The 14,057-nt window shown below is 35.7% G+C and overlaps 1 protein-coding gene across 1 annotated transcript; it reads left to right on the top strand.

The window, feature by feature from the left end:
- Positions 1-7,797: 7,797 nt before the first annotated feature.
- On the top strand, positions 7,798-11,399 carry LOC114422556 (organic cation/carnitine transporter 7-like). Its single transcript, XM_028388974.1, has 6 exons — positions 7,798-8,004; positions 8,128-8,396; positions 8,812-9,049; positions 9,497-10,022; positions 10,108-10,310; positions 10,674-11,399. Exons 1-6 carry the CDS (start codon positions 8,002-8,004, stop codon positions 10,896-10,898), a joined length of 1,464 nt encoding a protein of 487 aa, XP_028244775.1. The 5' UTR covers positions 7,798-8,001; the 3' UTR covers positions 10,899-11,399.
- The last annotated feature ends 2,658 nt before the right edge of the window (positions 11,400-14,057 follow it).

Genomic DNA, 14,057 nt, shown 5'->3' with positions numbered 1-14,057 from the left:
TTGCAGATAGTATCCATGAATGGTAAAGCAACCTTATGCGCAGTGTAGTGTGTTGGCAATGGTCCAAAGTGAGTGCCTTCGGAGTATCGATCGACAACGACCATGATGGTGGTGTACCCTTGCGAAGCCGGCAAACCCATGATAAAGTCCATGGATAGGTCACTCCAAAGTGATGAAGGGGTTGGTAATGGTTGCAAAAGGCCTACAGGTTTGCGTGTCTCCGTCTTGATTTGCTGGCAAGTAATGCACGCCGCGATATATTGACGGATATCTTTGCGCATGTTGGGCCACCAAAAATGTTGTTGAATACGATGGAGCATTTTTGAAACACCCATGTGACCGCCTAACAGGGTGAGGTGATATTCGTCGAGGAGCACCTTGGAGAGATCATGACCAGCAGGGAGCCATATCTTTCCCCGGAATAGTAACCTATTCTGATTAACAGTGAAGCCAGGGTGGTCCGCAGGACTTTGTTGGACCTTAAGAAGCAACTCCTGGTATGTCATATCCTGGGAACATGAATGTAGGAGTTGTTCCATGAAGATGGAGTGAGGTACCGATAAAAGCATCAGAGAGGGTTGCACCGGGACCTTCGATAAAGCACCCGCAACCACATTTGTCGCACTAGGTTTGTATTGTATGGTATAATCATACCCAAGAAGCTTGACCAAGTAACGCTATTGTTCAGGGGTCTGAATCACCTGTGACATCAACTCTTTTAAGCTCCGATGGTCTGTCCTGATGATGAAGTTGTGCCCTAGCAGGTAGTGACACCATTTTCACATAGCAGAGGTGATGGCATGTAACTCTCAGACGTAAGTCGAAGCCTGTTGCATCCTTGGGCACAATTGCTTGCTAAAAAACGCAACAGGTCGTGACTTCTGGAGCAGGACTGCCCCGATAGTGGTGCTGAAAGCATCGGTTTCCAAAATGAATGGCACCGTGAAGTCAGGTGAAGCAAGAATAAGGGTCTGAGTCATTAAAGTTTTCCGATGTTGGAATGCAATGTGAGCTTCAGGCGTCCACATGAAGTTGTCTTTACAGAGTAAAGCCGTTAATGGAGTAGTAGTGCTGACATAATTGTGAATGAACTTACGATAGAACCCCGTGAGACCCAGAAAACTCCTGAGGTCCGAAGGAGTGGTAGGTGTGGGCCAAGCGGTCATTGCGTGAATCTTCTCAGGGTCTAGAGCAACACCTTGTGAGGACACTATGTGGCCGAGATAATTCAGTTGTTGTTTGGCGAAAGTACACTTGGAACGACGAAGATAGAAGGAGCTCTGTGAGAGCGTATCCAAAATGGCCTGCAAGTGTTGAAGGTGTGCATGAAATGAAGGGCTGTAGACGAGAATGTCATCAAAGAAGATAGCAGCGAACTTTCGCAAAAACGGCCAGAGAAGGTCGTTCATGGTGGCCTGAAATGTCGAGGGAGCGTTTGTCAAACCAAATGGCATCACCTTGAATTCAAAATGACCATGGTGTGTGCGAAACGCAGTTTTGGGAATGTCCTCTTCATTCATTCGAATTTGATGGAACCCTTGATGGAGGTCCAACTTCGAGAACCACGATGTTGTTCCAATCTCATCAAGTAGCTCATCTATCGTAGGCATTGGAAATCTATCTTTGATGGTAATTGCATTTAGGGCATGATAGTCAACACAACACCTCCAGCTCCCATCTTTCTTCTTCACCAATAACACCGGAGAATAAAATGGGCTATGGCTATGGCGGATCATGTCCACGTCCAACATGACGGTGACTTGCCTTTCGAGCTCATTTTTTGGGGAATAGGGGTACCGATAGGGGCGTACATTAATGAGGTTGGTGTTTGGTTGTAAATGGATGTGGTGGGTAATGGTGCGTGGTAGGGGCAGATGGGTAGGTTCCTGGAAAATACCTGCGTATCGTTGAAAAAGACAATCCAGTGCGGGTGGGTGTGAATAATGGGAGTGGGTGTGATGTTGGTAGAGGGGGGTGGGGGTAGTGACTTGGGTTAGTTGGTATAGGGCAGAGATGCTATGGGTTTGGGCAAAACGTTTAACCTGTTGGGCTAAAGCTGGGTTGGGATGGATGGGTACGTCTGCACGTAGCGTAATGGGTTGGTTCTCGTACGTGAAGCTCATTGTCAACGAGGAATAGTTTGTGGTGACCGGACCTAGCTGTTTCAACCACTGAACTCCGAGCACTATGCTCGCACCACCTATAGGCAATTGAAACAAATCAACAAGAAAAGTGTGGCCCTGGACTAGGATGGGTACCTCAGGACACTTGGTGTCGCAATCAATGGTGCTGCCATTGCCTATCATGACTCGCATGGCCACCGTGGGAACCTGAGCCAGGTGGAGGAAGGAAGCGAGGCGAGTCTGTATAAAATTGTGGGTGTTGCTGCCATCCACGAGAATGATTACCTGATGGTGTGCTATGGTTCCATAGAGACAAATTGTCTCCTGTGTCGGCATTCCCGCCAAAGCGTTGAGGCTGATCTGAGGACCCTGAAGTGATGCCAGAGGATCACCATGGTCATCGTTGTGCAAGTGTGGGTTAGTTGGTGGAAGATTTGTGCAATCATCATCATCATCGTCTGCAATGAGTAAGTGGAGGCGAGGGCGGCAACGGTGACCGAGAATCCACTTCTCGTCACAATGATAACATAACCCCTTGTCACGGCGGACAACAAGTTCCTCCGCGAAAAGCCGCTTAACTGAAGGGCATACCGAGGTGAGAACGGTGGAAGGAACCGTGGTGGGTGGTGGCGGTGAAGGTAGCAGACCAGAAGGGGTATATGATGTGCAGGAATGGTGAAGGCGGTCCTGAATCTTTTCTTCCTGCAACTTGGCAAGCGCAACTGCTTGTGGTATGGACATAGGTTGCAGAGCTTGAACTTCGTGGCGGAGGTCTGGGTAAAGGCCCGAAATAAAACAGCTCAGTAGCGCCATTGGGGAGAAGCCAATGATTCGATTCGCTAAACGTTCAAACTCAATGAGGTAGTCGTTCACTGAACCTCGCTATTGAAGCTTGAATAGTGTCCTTTATGAATCATCGTAAAATGTCGGAGCAAATCTGGACTCCAAAGCTTGGAGTAGCGCAGGCCAGGAGGAGATGAACTCGTTGCGGGTCATCCATTGGTACCAGGATAGCGCCGGACCATCCATGTAGAATGAAGCCACGGTGATACGCTCATGGTTTGGTAAGCCTTGATAGTCAAAGAATTGGCAAATTTTAAAAATCCAGCCAACTGGATCTTGGCCGTCAAATCTAGGTACACCGAGCTTCATATGTGGTTTGTAGGGGTGTGGAGAGGGAATGGGGTTGTGGTGCGGGGAGTGTTGCGAGGAAGCTGGTTGGAAGGTGAGGGCAGTAAGGTGTTCGAGCATGGCGCCCATTTTTAAATTCATGGAAGTTTGGATTTGGGCGAGGGTAGTGTGATCTTGGGTGAGGGTGGCCTGAGCTTGGGTGAGTTTGGCGACGACCTCCTCGAGATGTTCCAGTGTGGATTGACGGGTGTTATGGTCTGGCATGGTTGGCTGGTGTGTGGGTGGTAGGTCGGACCAAGTTGGTACGAACAACCAGAGAAGCTATGCTAATGCGCTTCAAGATAAAAGGTAAGGGATAAACTCTTCTGCTTTATTCATTCATGCATTAACGTATTTATACATGAAATTGATACTAGCTACAAAAGGAATGATATTCTGTTACAACCCAAGATGTTGTCCCCTGATACCCAACACAGCTAACAACCTCACTCGTAATCGTGCAAGTATGTGGGCCTCGTGTGAGTGCATGCAGATTTACGTGTGGGCCCTTGGTGTTCATCTGTAGGTGGCTCCTCGTAATGGGTTGCAGTGGTGAATTGCTATCATAGACTTGATCGAGAAAAAAGAGTGGATAATGACGAAGATGGTCCTGGTTGGAGAAGAGGGTTTGATGATTTCCTTGGAGATTATCTCCACTTCTAACTTCATTCTTTCGGTGACCACAACCACAAATTCAGAAACTCTCACTTGTATATTAATAAGCGGCGGGTGACAACAAATTCAAATACGTACTGTCTCTCTATCTGGGATGTTCCATGCTTGCTGCTGTCCTTTTCTCTTTTTATAAGTTTCTTGTAAGCTATATGTATATATATTCATTTTACGAACAAGGATTCATGAATAAAAAACAAAGTATTTTTCCTTATTGTTGAGTATTAGATTAGACTTAGTAGTTTTTTTTATAAGTAGAATTGAAATTTCACCAGTGCAACATTCACATATTCTCGGTTAGACTCCTTCAATAGACTTGGCTAGTTTAACAATAAAAACTTAGAACTTGACTTAAGTCTTAAATATGTTTTTAAGAAGAATGTTAGAAACACGTTCTAATATACTTATTTAAATATATTATTTTTAATTGATTAAAATTTATTTTAAAATTAAGAAAAAAAATATGAAAAGTGAAATCAGAAAAAAAAAACTCTAAAACACTATCTAATCACCCGTGACGAGAGTTAAACAGTTTTTATAATCTATGGAGAGAGAATGAAAAAAAAATGGATGACATTGGATGCCTGAATCTATAGAGCAATTGTTGGTGTAATTGAAGTATGCATTTTAACTTTTGACATTTGCGGTTGCACGTTATGATAACTAGAGAGAGATGTTAAAAAAAGTTTAATTATTTTTCGTGCAGTTATATAAAAAAAATCGTGTAGCAGAGAAAGGTATGTCTTGATCTTGCAAGACTTGGTGGGGTTTCTCATACTAACACGGCAATTGACGAAGTCCTTGTCATTAATTTGAATGCCGTAGTTGGCGAGTTACCTCATTGAATCAAATTCGTTGTGGCAAGGAAATGAAGTATGATCCAGATGTAGATATATTTTTATTTTGTTTTTAATTTATCAAAAAAATGATCAAAGTTAGTTTTAGTTTGTACATTTTTTTTTATCAAATACTTTTTTCATTGGTTTTGTTTCTCGAATTTTTAAATATAGTGAAATTAGTTTCTCATCTTAACTTTTAATATTTTTGTTGAGGTGACTAACGGATACAACATGACATTCAAGTGTCAGCCACATGAGATGTAGGTAGCACAGGACATTAGAAACCAAAACAAGATTTTAAAAAAAAATTGGGACTAAAACAAATTTGACCAAATCAACATGGACTTTTTTTTCTTCTAAATATTAATGATGATTTGGTGAAATTGTGGCCAAATTGTTAAATATTAAAAACATTTTATTACATAATAATGATTTTTTTTATACGCTTATAAATTTTTTTAATATTGAACAAATATTCAAGAGCGAAAAACAATTTTTTTAATATGATTTTATTGAAGAATTCTTTAATTTTTTTTATAAAAAAATAAAGTAAAACACTTACACATGAATGTAACATTTAAAGTATTGGAATAGTGCAGAGACGGATCCAAACGTCTATGTGAAGGGTGGCAAACTTTTGTTTTCTTTCTCTATAGTTATTTAAATATTTAATTTTTAATAAATAATTATTTAATAAAATATGTATTGATTTTACATATAAATTAAAACTAATTCTAATTTGAAATGATAAAAATAATAAATGTAATAAACACATATCCATTACGCCTCTTGCTATATGACAAAAAAAAAAATAGTTGTTCAATACTTTTCTTCTTCGACTCACGTGAATTTGCAGCATAACAGAGTCAGCAAGTTGTACCCAATGGAAAAGAGCCCGGGCAACAAGCATTTGCAGTAACATTGTTTTGGACTACAAAAAGTTTCCTTGGATCATGTCTTGGGCGGTTTTGCTTGAGTTCAGTTTACACCGATTAAATCTGATTTGAGAAAATTTAACGCCGTCTTAACCAAGTTAAATGCATAATTGGTCCAATAAATGAACCAAAGTTAAATGCATAATTGATCCAATAAATGAACCAAAGTTAAATGTATAATCGATCCAATAAATGAACCAAATCTGGTACAATTTTTGGTCTGACTAGTTCTGTCTGTCACTCCAATCCAATCTTTATAATATTAACTATAACTCACTATCAACAAATATAACATCAAAATGATTCAATACATACACGTAGTTATATTAAAACTCTTACAAAACATACATCATAAACATTTGAGCTAGTCAACACTAAACAAAACAAAGATCAAGGATAAAGGGAAAAAAAGAGCTACGTCTCCACACCCATCTATGTCCTCCACTCCCATTTATGCAAGTTATAGAGATATGAATAAAGATAAAGATAGAGACAATCTATGTATTTTTAGTTGTTGGTGATTTTACCATGTAAATGTGCTAATGCTAATTATATAACTACAATGTTTTAAAAAATTATGAAGATTATTATGTATGAACTGTTTGATTCTTAGATAAAGTATTCATATATGTTGATAATGAGGGTCTAACAAGCTAGTCAAGCTAAGTGAATCATAGTTTATGCATCAATCATGATCTAAGGATGGATTGTGATAATTAATTTTGGTTTTGTCTATGTGTATCCTTATTAAACAAACAAATGACACAATGAAATAATGTTAAAGAAAAACCCACAAGAATGAAGACTTCATCGAATAGGGAAAAAGTGGGGTGACAACTCACAAGCTTGAGAGAATGAAATGTGAAGAAAAAGAGGCAAGAGGTGTGAAGGGACAAAGTGAGGAAGAAGAAAGTAGGAGGTCCAAAGGAAGAGGAAAGGTTTAAAAGAGAAGGAAGAAGGGAGGGGTGTAAAAAATGTTAGACTATTGATATGATAGAGCAACTAGTTGAAAGTTGTTACATTTTAAATTCAAGTTATAGATAGATTTAAATTCAAGTTATAAATAATTTAGTGGATAATTTTGAGTTATTCTTTTGTATTATATATATATATATATATATATATATATATATATATATATATATATATATATATTTTGTATGCTCACAATTAGATATAAATTAAATCCTAATTATTTCATTCTTTTAACATGATATCATAGAAATAAGAGCTTAACAACTAAATTGATTCCTTTTTTTTTTCTCTTTATTTATTTTGTTTCTTCACAATCACCTACAATTGCTCCCAATTTATCCATTAAATGTAGCATATGCCAATTACTAAATGACCCATCTCCTTGAAGCCTAAACTTCTTGGTGGTTATATAACGAGAATCACATCATGTCTTCCATCCGAAGTCATTCATGATGGTTAAACCTTAAGCCATTTTTTTCTTCTTCTCCCTTATAGGTGGTTAAGTCATTTTTTGTTTTTGCCCTCTTAGGTGATTAAGTCATTTTGCTTTTGCCTTTTTAGGTGGTTAAACCTTTTTGTTGCTTTTGCCTTTTTAAGTGTTTAAGCCTTTTTGCATCTGCCTTATGATGGTTAAGCCTTTTTGTTTTTCCTTATGATGGTTAAGCTTATTTGCTTCTCTTAAGAGGTTAAGTCTTGTGTTATGACTTCTGCTTAATGATTAAGTTTGTATTTGTTAACTTTGATCGACGTGTGAATCTTCTCTCCAAAGATCTTACATTTTCACACAACAAATTTATGGTGAACAAGATTCACATTGTCTTTGCCGCCATCTTCTTGTGAGAGCGTGTTAGACTATTGATATGATAAAACAATCGGTTACTAGTTGTTATAATTTAAATTAAAATTATAAATAATTTTGAATTTATTATTCCTCTGTATTCCATATATCTCTTATATACTCACAATTAGATATGAATAAACTCCTAAATATTTCATTCTTTCGAAGAAGGGGTAAATTAGTAATTGGAACATGCAAAAAATAAAAAAGGGTGTTGAGAGAAAAAAGGATCCTACAAGAGAATATGTTCGTGGTTGTCAACGGTATGGAGGTTGAAAGTGGAGTATATGTTTATGAAATAATCAGAACTCAGTTTCAAATTCAACTCTCTATTTCTTCAAATACTCCAAGTATGCGACAATCATCGGCATTTTGATTACGCTGAGAAGATCGGGTAGAAAAAAGGGCAAGATCCAACGTCTCGAACACACCTTTCTTTCGAAAACAAAATGGTACAAATTAAATTACTTGATTCATCATTTATTTTATCTCGTTTTCGATTTGGTATTTTTTTTTCTTTCAATTTCTGGTTATTCCTGTATGTGCACTAAATTTTAATCATTCTGAAATTGTAGACGGGGGCTGAAGGCCCAACCTACACAGTAGATGATGCTCTTGTGGCTTTGGGTTTTGGAAATTTCCAAATTCTCGTGCTTGCTTATGCTGGTGTAGGTTGGGTTTCAGAAGCAATGGAAATGATGCTACTCTCTTTTGTAGGCCCTGCAGTTCAAACTGCATGGAATCTTTCCGCTCATGAAGAGAGTTTGATAACCAGTGTGGTTTTTGCTGGCATGCTAATTGGTGCATACTCATGGGGCATTGTTTCAGATAAACATGGAAGGAGGTAGGTTTCTTTTTTCCACTAGTTCATTTGTTAGTTGCTCTGGCATATGTGAATTAGTATTTCATTTTTTGGGGGCGGGGGAATGGCCTGCTTATCAAATCTAGGATTAGCCATACCTCATTAAAATCTTCCAATGGATTTATATATATGGATGGTACCAGGCTATGCTGAACATATTATATCAAGTTATCTTGTGCCTCCAATTAGGAATTATAAGGTTGGTCTAGTAGTGACCGGAGAAGGGGGTGAGAGGTCATGGGTTTGACTCCCCCAACAAAATACTAACAATTAACAATAAAAAATAAAATCTTGTGCCTCCTATTATGTCATAAATGCTTTGTTTTCAAGTATACTTGCCATTGTTGGTTCATTTAATAACATTTATCTTTTTCTTTGGCTTGCTTTAAAAACTCAGGAAAGGATTCCTTATCACAGCGACAGTTACTGCTTTGGCTGGTTTTCTTAGTGCATTTGCTCCTAACTATATATTTTTAATTGTCCTCCGTTCTCTGGTTGGGATTGGTTTGGGAGGTGGCCCTGTATTATCATCTTGGTTTCTAGAGTTTGTTCCTGCTCCCAATAGAGGTACCTGGATGGTTGTCTTTTCAGCATTTTGGACTCTTGGTACAATTTTTGAGGCCTCACTTGCATGGGTAAATTTTGTTCATTTCCTTTCAAAATTTTCATTAAATTGCAAACATGTTCTTAAAATTTATTTCACCCTCAGAAATGGTCCATGGGCTTAGATACATGTCATATTCTTTAAATTGATATTAAATGATCAACAACTCAGACATTTTGCTATTACTTAAACTTCTTTAAGCCTATTTTTTAATTTACCCAAGATTCAAGAACTAAGTAAGTTGCAAGCTTTCTCTCTGAGATACAATCCCCCGAGAGATGTGTACTTTCTTTATTTCACCTAGGAAAGTGCTATTGCTGTACCTTCTATTCTTAGGAGTGTATCTTAATTTGGAATAATCTTGCAAATGTTATGACAAATTTTCTAAGTTTGATATTATTGTGGTAGTTTCTATTCTTGTTGCATGACTGACAAATTATAGAGCTGATGGTTTCACCTGGTGTAACATTCCTTGCAGATTGTGATGCCAAAACTGGGTTGGAGATGGCTTCTTGCACTGTCTTCTCTTCCCACGTCTTTCCTTCTTCTGTTCTACAAAGTGACTCCTGAGTCACCAAGATACCTATGTTTGAAAGGTAGAACAGCTGATGCAATTAATGTTTTGGAGAAAATAGCAAGAGTAAATGGAAGAGAACTTCCTTCCGGTATCCTTGTTTCTGAGCATGAAATTGAGTTACACAAAATTGATAACCCTACAGAGGACGCACGCTTGCTCTCACCAAGAACAAATGAAGATGAACATCCTAAAGGAATAGTTTCCAATTTAGGTGCTATCTCATCGTTGTTAGTGCTTCTCTCACCGAAATTGGCAAGGTCAACCCTTCTATTATGGGCTGTGTTCTTTGGCAATGCTTTTTCGTATTATGGCCTTGTTTTGTTGACCACTGAGTTAAACGGACATAGTAAATGCATGTCAGATAAATTGCAGACAGAGAAGTCCCAGGATGTTAGATACAAGAGTGTTTTTATTGCTAGTTTTGCAGGTATTTTCCTATTGATTTCAGAGTTTTCTTACTTGACAAATGCAGGAAAATGCATAACTGATACATAACTTAATTTTGTGCATAGAGCTACCAGGGCTTCTCTTGTCAGCTGCAGCAGTAGATAAACTCGGTCGTAAACTCTCAATGTCAATCATGTTCTTCATGTGCTGTATTTTCCTTCTCCCATTATTATTCTATCTGCCTGAAGGCCTAACAACGAGCTTTTTATTTCTAGCTCGCATATGCATCACAGCAACCTTCACAATTGTGTATATATATGCACCCGAGGTAATGTATGCTACTATATTGCAAAATAATTTTTAATTATCTTGTTGAATCAGAGAGTATTTGAAATAGAGGAATGCTAGCAATAGATTTTCTAACACTCACTCTACTATTAGTTAAAATTTAGTGAAAACTAAAAATGTAAGAGAGAGATTGATTAAATATAAACTTTGTATTTCGATACAAAAATTGTCCTTTATGTTACAGAAATCTCCCTTCCACTAATTAAAAAATGAATTGTATGAAGTACAATATTTATTCTCAATATATAAGATAAATGCTGGATGTGGTTTGACAGGGTGTAAGACAATAATGTTTTGATCTAATACTTCTTTATACATGACTGAAATTTAAAATGAACTGCAGATGTACCCAACATCAGTTAGAACAACTGGTGTGGGAATTGCAAGTTCGGTGGGCAGAATTGGTGGAATGATATGTCCTTTGGTAGCTGTGGGTTTAGTACATGGATGTCATCAAACTGCAGCTGTCCTTCTGTTTGAGATCGTATCTCTTGTTTCAGGAATATGTGTCATGTTCTTCCCAATTGAAACCATGGGCCAAGAACTGCGAAATAGTGTGCAAGTCTAAAAAAGACCAACAACACAAAAACATATTGAAAACAAATATACAGACAAATTTTGGCTCTGCCCTTTAAGAAGAGGAGCAGAACGGCAGAAGAGAGTTGGAGAAGTAACTCTGCCTACTGAAACAAATTCCGGTCTTTCTCCATATTTCTTATTTCATTATATTGGAACTATTCGTTTCCCCACGTTTTGATCCTTTTTTTGTATAGTGTATTACTATCGATGAGAGTAAAATAACATGTCGTTTTAGTTTTTGGAATTATAAAAGAAAAATTGACTCTAAATTAGTTAATGTTGGTAATTTAGCTTGACGCTCGACAACATTATTTCCCTTATTTATTTGATAGGAAATTAGGAAGGAGAAAGTGATAAAAAGCCGTGGGCCTCAATGTTAGAACAAAACTCTTGAAGAGCATGAAGTCCCTAGTTTAGTTTTGTTTTGATAATTTTGTAATGCTTAACATGTTTTGATAGATGAGACATTTGTATTAGTTGTTTTAGTCTAGGCATGTGTGTCCGATATAGTTTTATCTTTTTCATGCGTAGTGCTTGATAGTTATGAGGTAGATGAAGATTTTTTTTCCTCTGAGTTTCTTAAAGGGCCCACTTCTATTTGAAATTTGGCTAACAACATCGAATTAATTGATCGTCTCATTTGGTAGTTGACTGTCCAAGCTAGTTTAAGAAGAAAAAAGATTTCGCAACTTAGGATAATCGATTACTCCATATGATAATCGATTACCTAGCTCCTGGAAACAAAGAGAAACTCTGTGTGTGAATCTATAATTGATTATCACACATGATAATTAATTATTCACTCAACACAAGAGAAACTGAAATTCTTAGATTGAAACTAATTAAGTGATTACTCCTTCTAATAATCGATTAACTAGTTTCTGGAATTATAGAACAAAGGGATTTTGACGAATTAATCGGTTATTTGTTTTTATAATCGATTAGATTTATTTTAACTGTCAAAATTTATAAATAGCTCTATGTGTTTTCTTTTTAAGTGACTTTTAATTCGTTCAATGTAAGAAAAAAAACCCTTTTAAGAGAGTCCTAAAAGAAAATAGCATGACAGTAAGTCTAAAGATTGAAGTTGATCCAAGAATCACTCATTTTACAATCATGAATTGATCAACTTGTGAAGACATATTGAAGATAAAAAATTTACACTTTCTAGGCGTATTCTATCCTTGTCTTTTTAATCTTTTTAGAGTGTTGTTCTTGGTTAGAGTTACTAGGGATGTTGAAGAATTGATAGGGTTTCAATTCTCAATCTTTTTAAGTGACTTTTAATTCGTTTAGTGTAAGAAAAAAAACCCTTTTAAGAGAGTCCTAAAAGAAAATAGCATGACAGTAAGTCTAAAGATTGAAGTTGATCAAAGAATCACTCATTTTACAATCATGAATTGATCAACTTGTGAAGACATATTGAAGATCAAAGATTTACACTTTTTAGGCGTATTCTATCCTTGTCTTTTTAATCTTTTTAGAGTGTTGTTCTTGGTTAGAGTTATTAGGGATGTTGAAGAATTGATAGGGTTTCAATTCTGAATCTTTTCTTGTAGGGTTCAAGAGAAAGGTTTGTTTTATATTAGAGAATTTTGTGTGCATAGTATTTGTCCTAGTGTTTTCTATATAGTGGATGTTCTTAGGTGACTTAGAACAAACTGGATATAGGTCCAAATTGAACTAAATCAATATAAACTCTTGTGTAATTCTCTTATTCTTTATAACTATTGAGTTTTGTAATAATCTTAGGAGTGAAATCAATTTCAAAGGATCATCATAAAAGTTTGTTTTTTAAAACTCTTTTGAAAAAACTGTGATTGATTTAAAGGGGTATTTTTAATTGCTGTTCAAAATGATTTGGTAAATTTTTTGAAAGAATCTACTCAACACCATATTCTAGATTCTCGGCTTGACCCAACACTCAATATTCCATTTCCCTTTTCCATTGTTGTGATTTTGAAAGGAAATAGGAATTTGGAGTGTTGTTGTACCTGTTTATACTTGCACATCGTTATTTTTTTTTATCACGCACTCATGCAGTTATATTTTTTGTATTAAAAAGATGCAATGATTGAATTTAATTTAAAGAAAATAAATTAGAGTGTATGTGAAAATAACTTTGTTTGAAATAGTTAATTTTTAAACAATTGTTTTAAGATATTTAATTAAAAAATTAATTATATATAAAATAATTAATATATATTTTGCAATTTTGTCAAATTATTGAATTGAAATTGTATTTCAAATAATATTTTATTTAAAATTAATTTTATTTATATGAATGAAGTTATGTTTTAATGATATTTTTCATCTATTTTCCTCTAATTTTCCTTATAACCAAACATGGAATTAAATCACTTTATATCATAATCATCAGATTCTATCATTCTAAACAATACAAAATTTCACTAAAAAAATACATCAATCAATATTTCTTTAATCCTCTAAAAAAACATGAATCAATTAAATCGTTTCATTTCACTTCTTATCCAAACCAAGTGTAAAGGAGTATCTAATTATTAATGTAGTGTTTGATTTTTTTTGTTGAAGAGGGGAAGCTAACACCCACAACTAAAATCCACAGGAAAAGGATACAACTAGAGGTCAGTCAACCAGCAAAAGCACACAAAGAAAATTTAGGGGAAATTCCTTTAATTAAAAATATCCTATAACCAACATTCAAGGAGAAAACATGCTTAAGAAGAATATATGCTTAGGAAAATATGAAAGAGAAATTCCTTTGTTGATGAATAGAGAAACCTAATTAAGAAAAGGAAGAGTGAACACAATCGTCATCTTCATATAACAACTCGATTTTGTTATATAATCATGTAATGTGTACCAATTTTATATGACTAAATTATATTTATACTCCTTATCTTTTTAGTAAAATTTATTTGGCTTAAATATGGTTGAAGTCTTTGATAAATGATTTTTATTTTGGATACCTAATAATTTTTTTTATTAAAAAAATTATTTTAATTTTTTATCATCAGATAATGGATGACGTGATATCATCTAAAAAACTAATATATATTAATCAAATTGAAGTTTTTTTAAAAGGCAGACTTCGTAATAAATTACTAGAATACTAGATTTTAAACCTGTGTGGTTCATGGAATCGCACAAGTTTTTTTTTTTGTGC

This window comes from Glycine soja, chromosome 8 (genome assembly GCF_004193775.1).
Source record: "Glycine soja cultivar W05 chromosome 8, ASM419377v2, whole genome shotgun sequence".
Classification (NCBI taxonomy): Eukaryota; Viridiplantae; Streptophyta; class Magnoliopsida; order Fabales; family Fabaceae; genus Glycine; species Glycine soja.
The sequence above is the reverse complement of the archived record's forward strand: the minus strand, read 5'-3'. Positions and strand labels throughout refer to the sequence as shown.

Excerpts from the sequence above, each read along its gene's own strand:
- LOC114422556 (XM_028388974.1), top strand. Across the intron at positions 9,050-9,496 it reads TTGAGGCCTCACTTGCATGG|ATTGTGATGCCAAAACTGGG; the intron begins GTAAATTTTGTT and ends CATTCCTTGCAG. Across the intron at positions 10,023-10,107 it reads TTTTATTGCTAGTTTTGCAG|AGCTACCAGGGCTTCTCTTG; the intron begins GTATTTTCCTAT and ends TTTTGTGCATAG.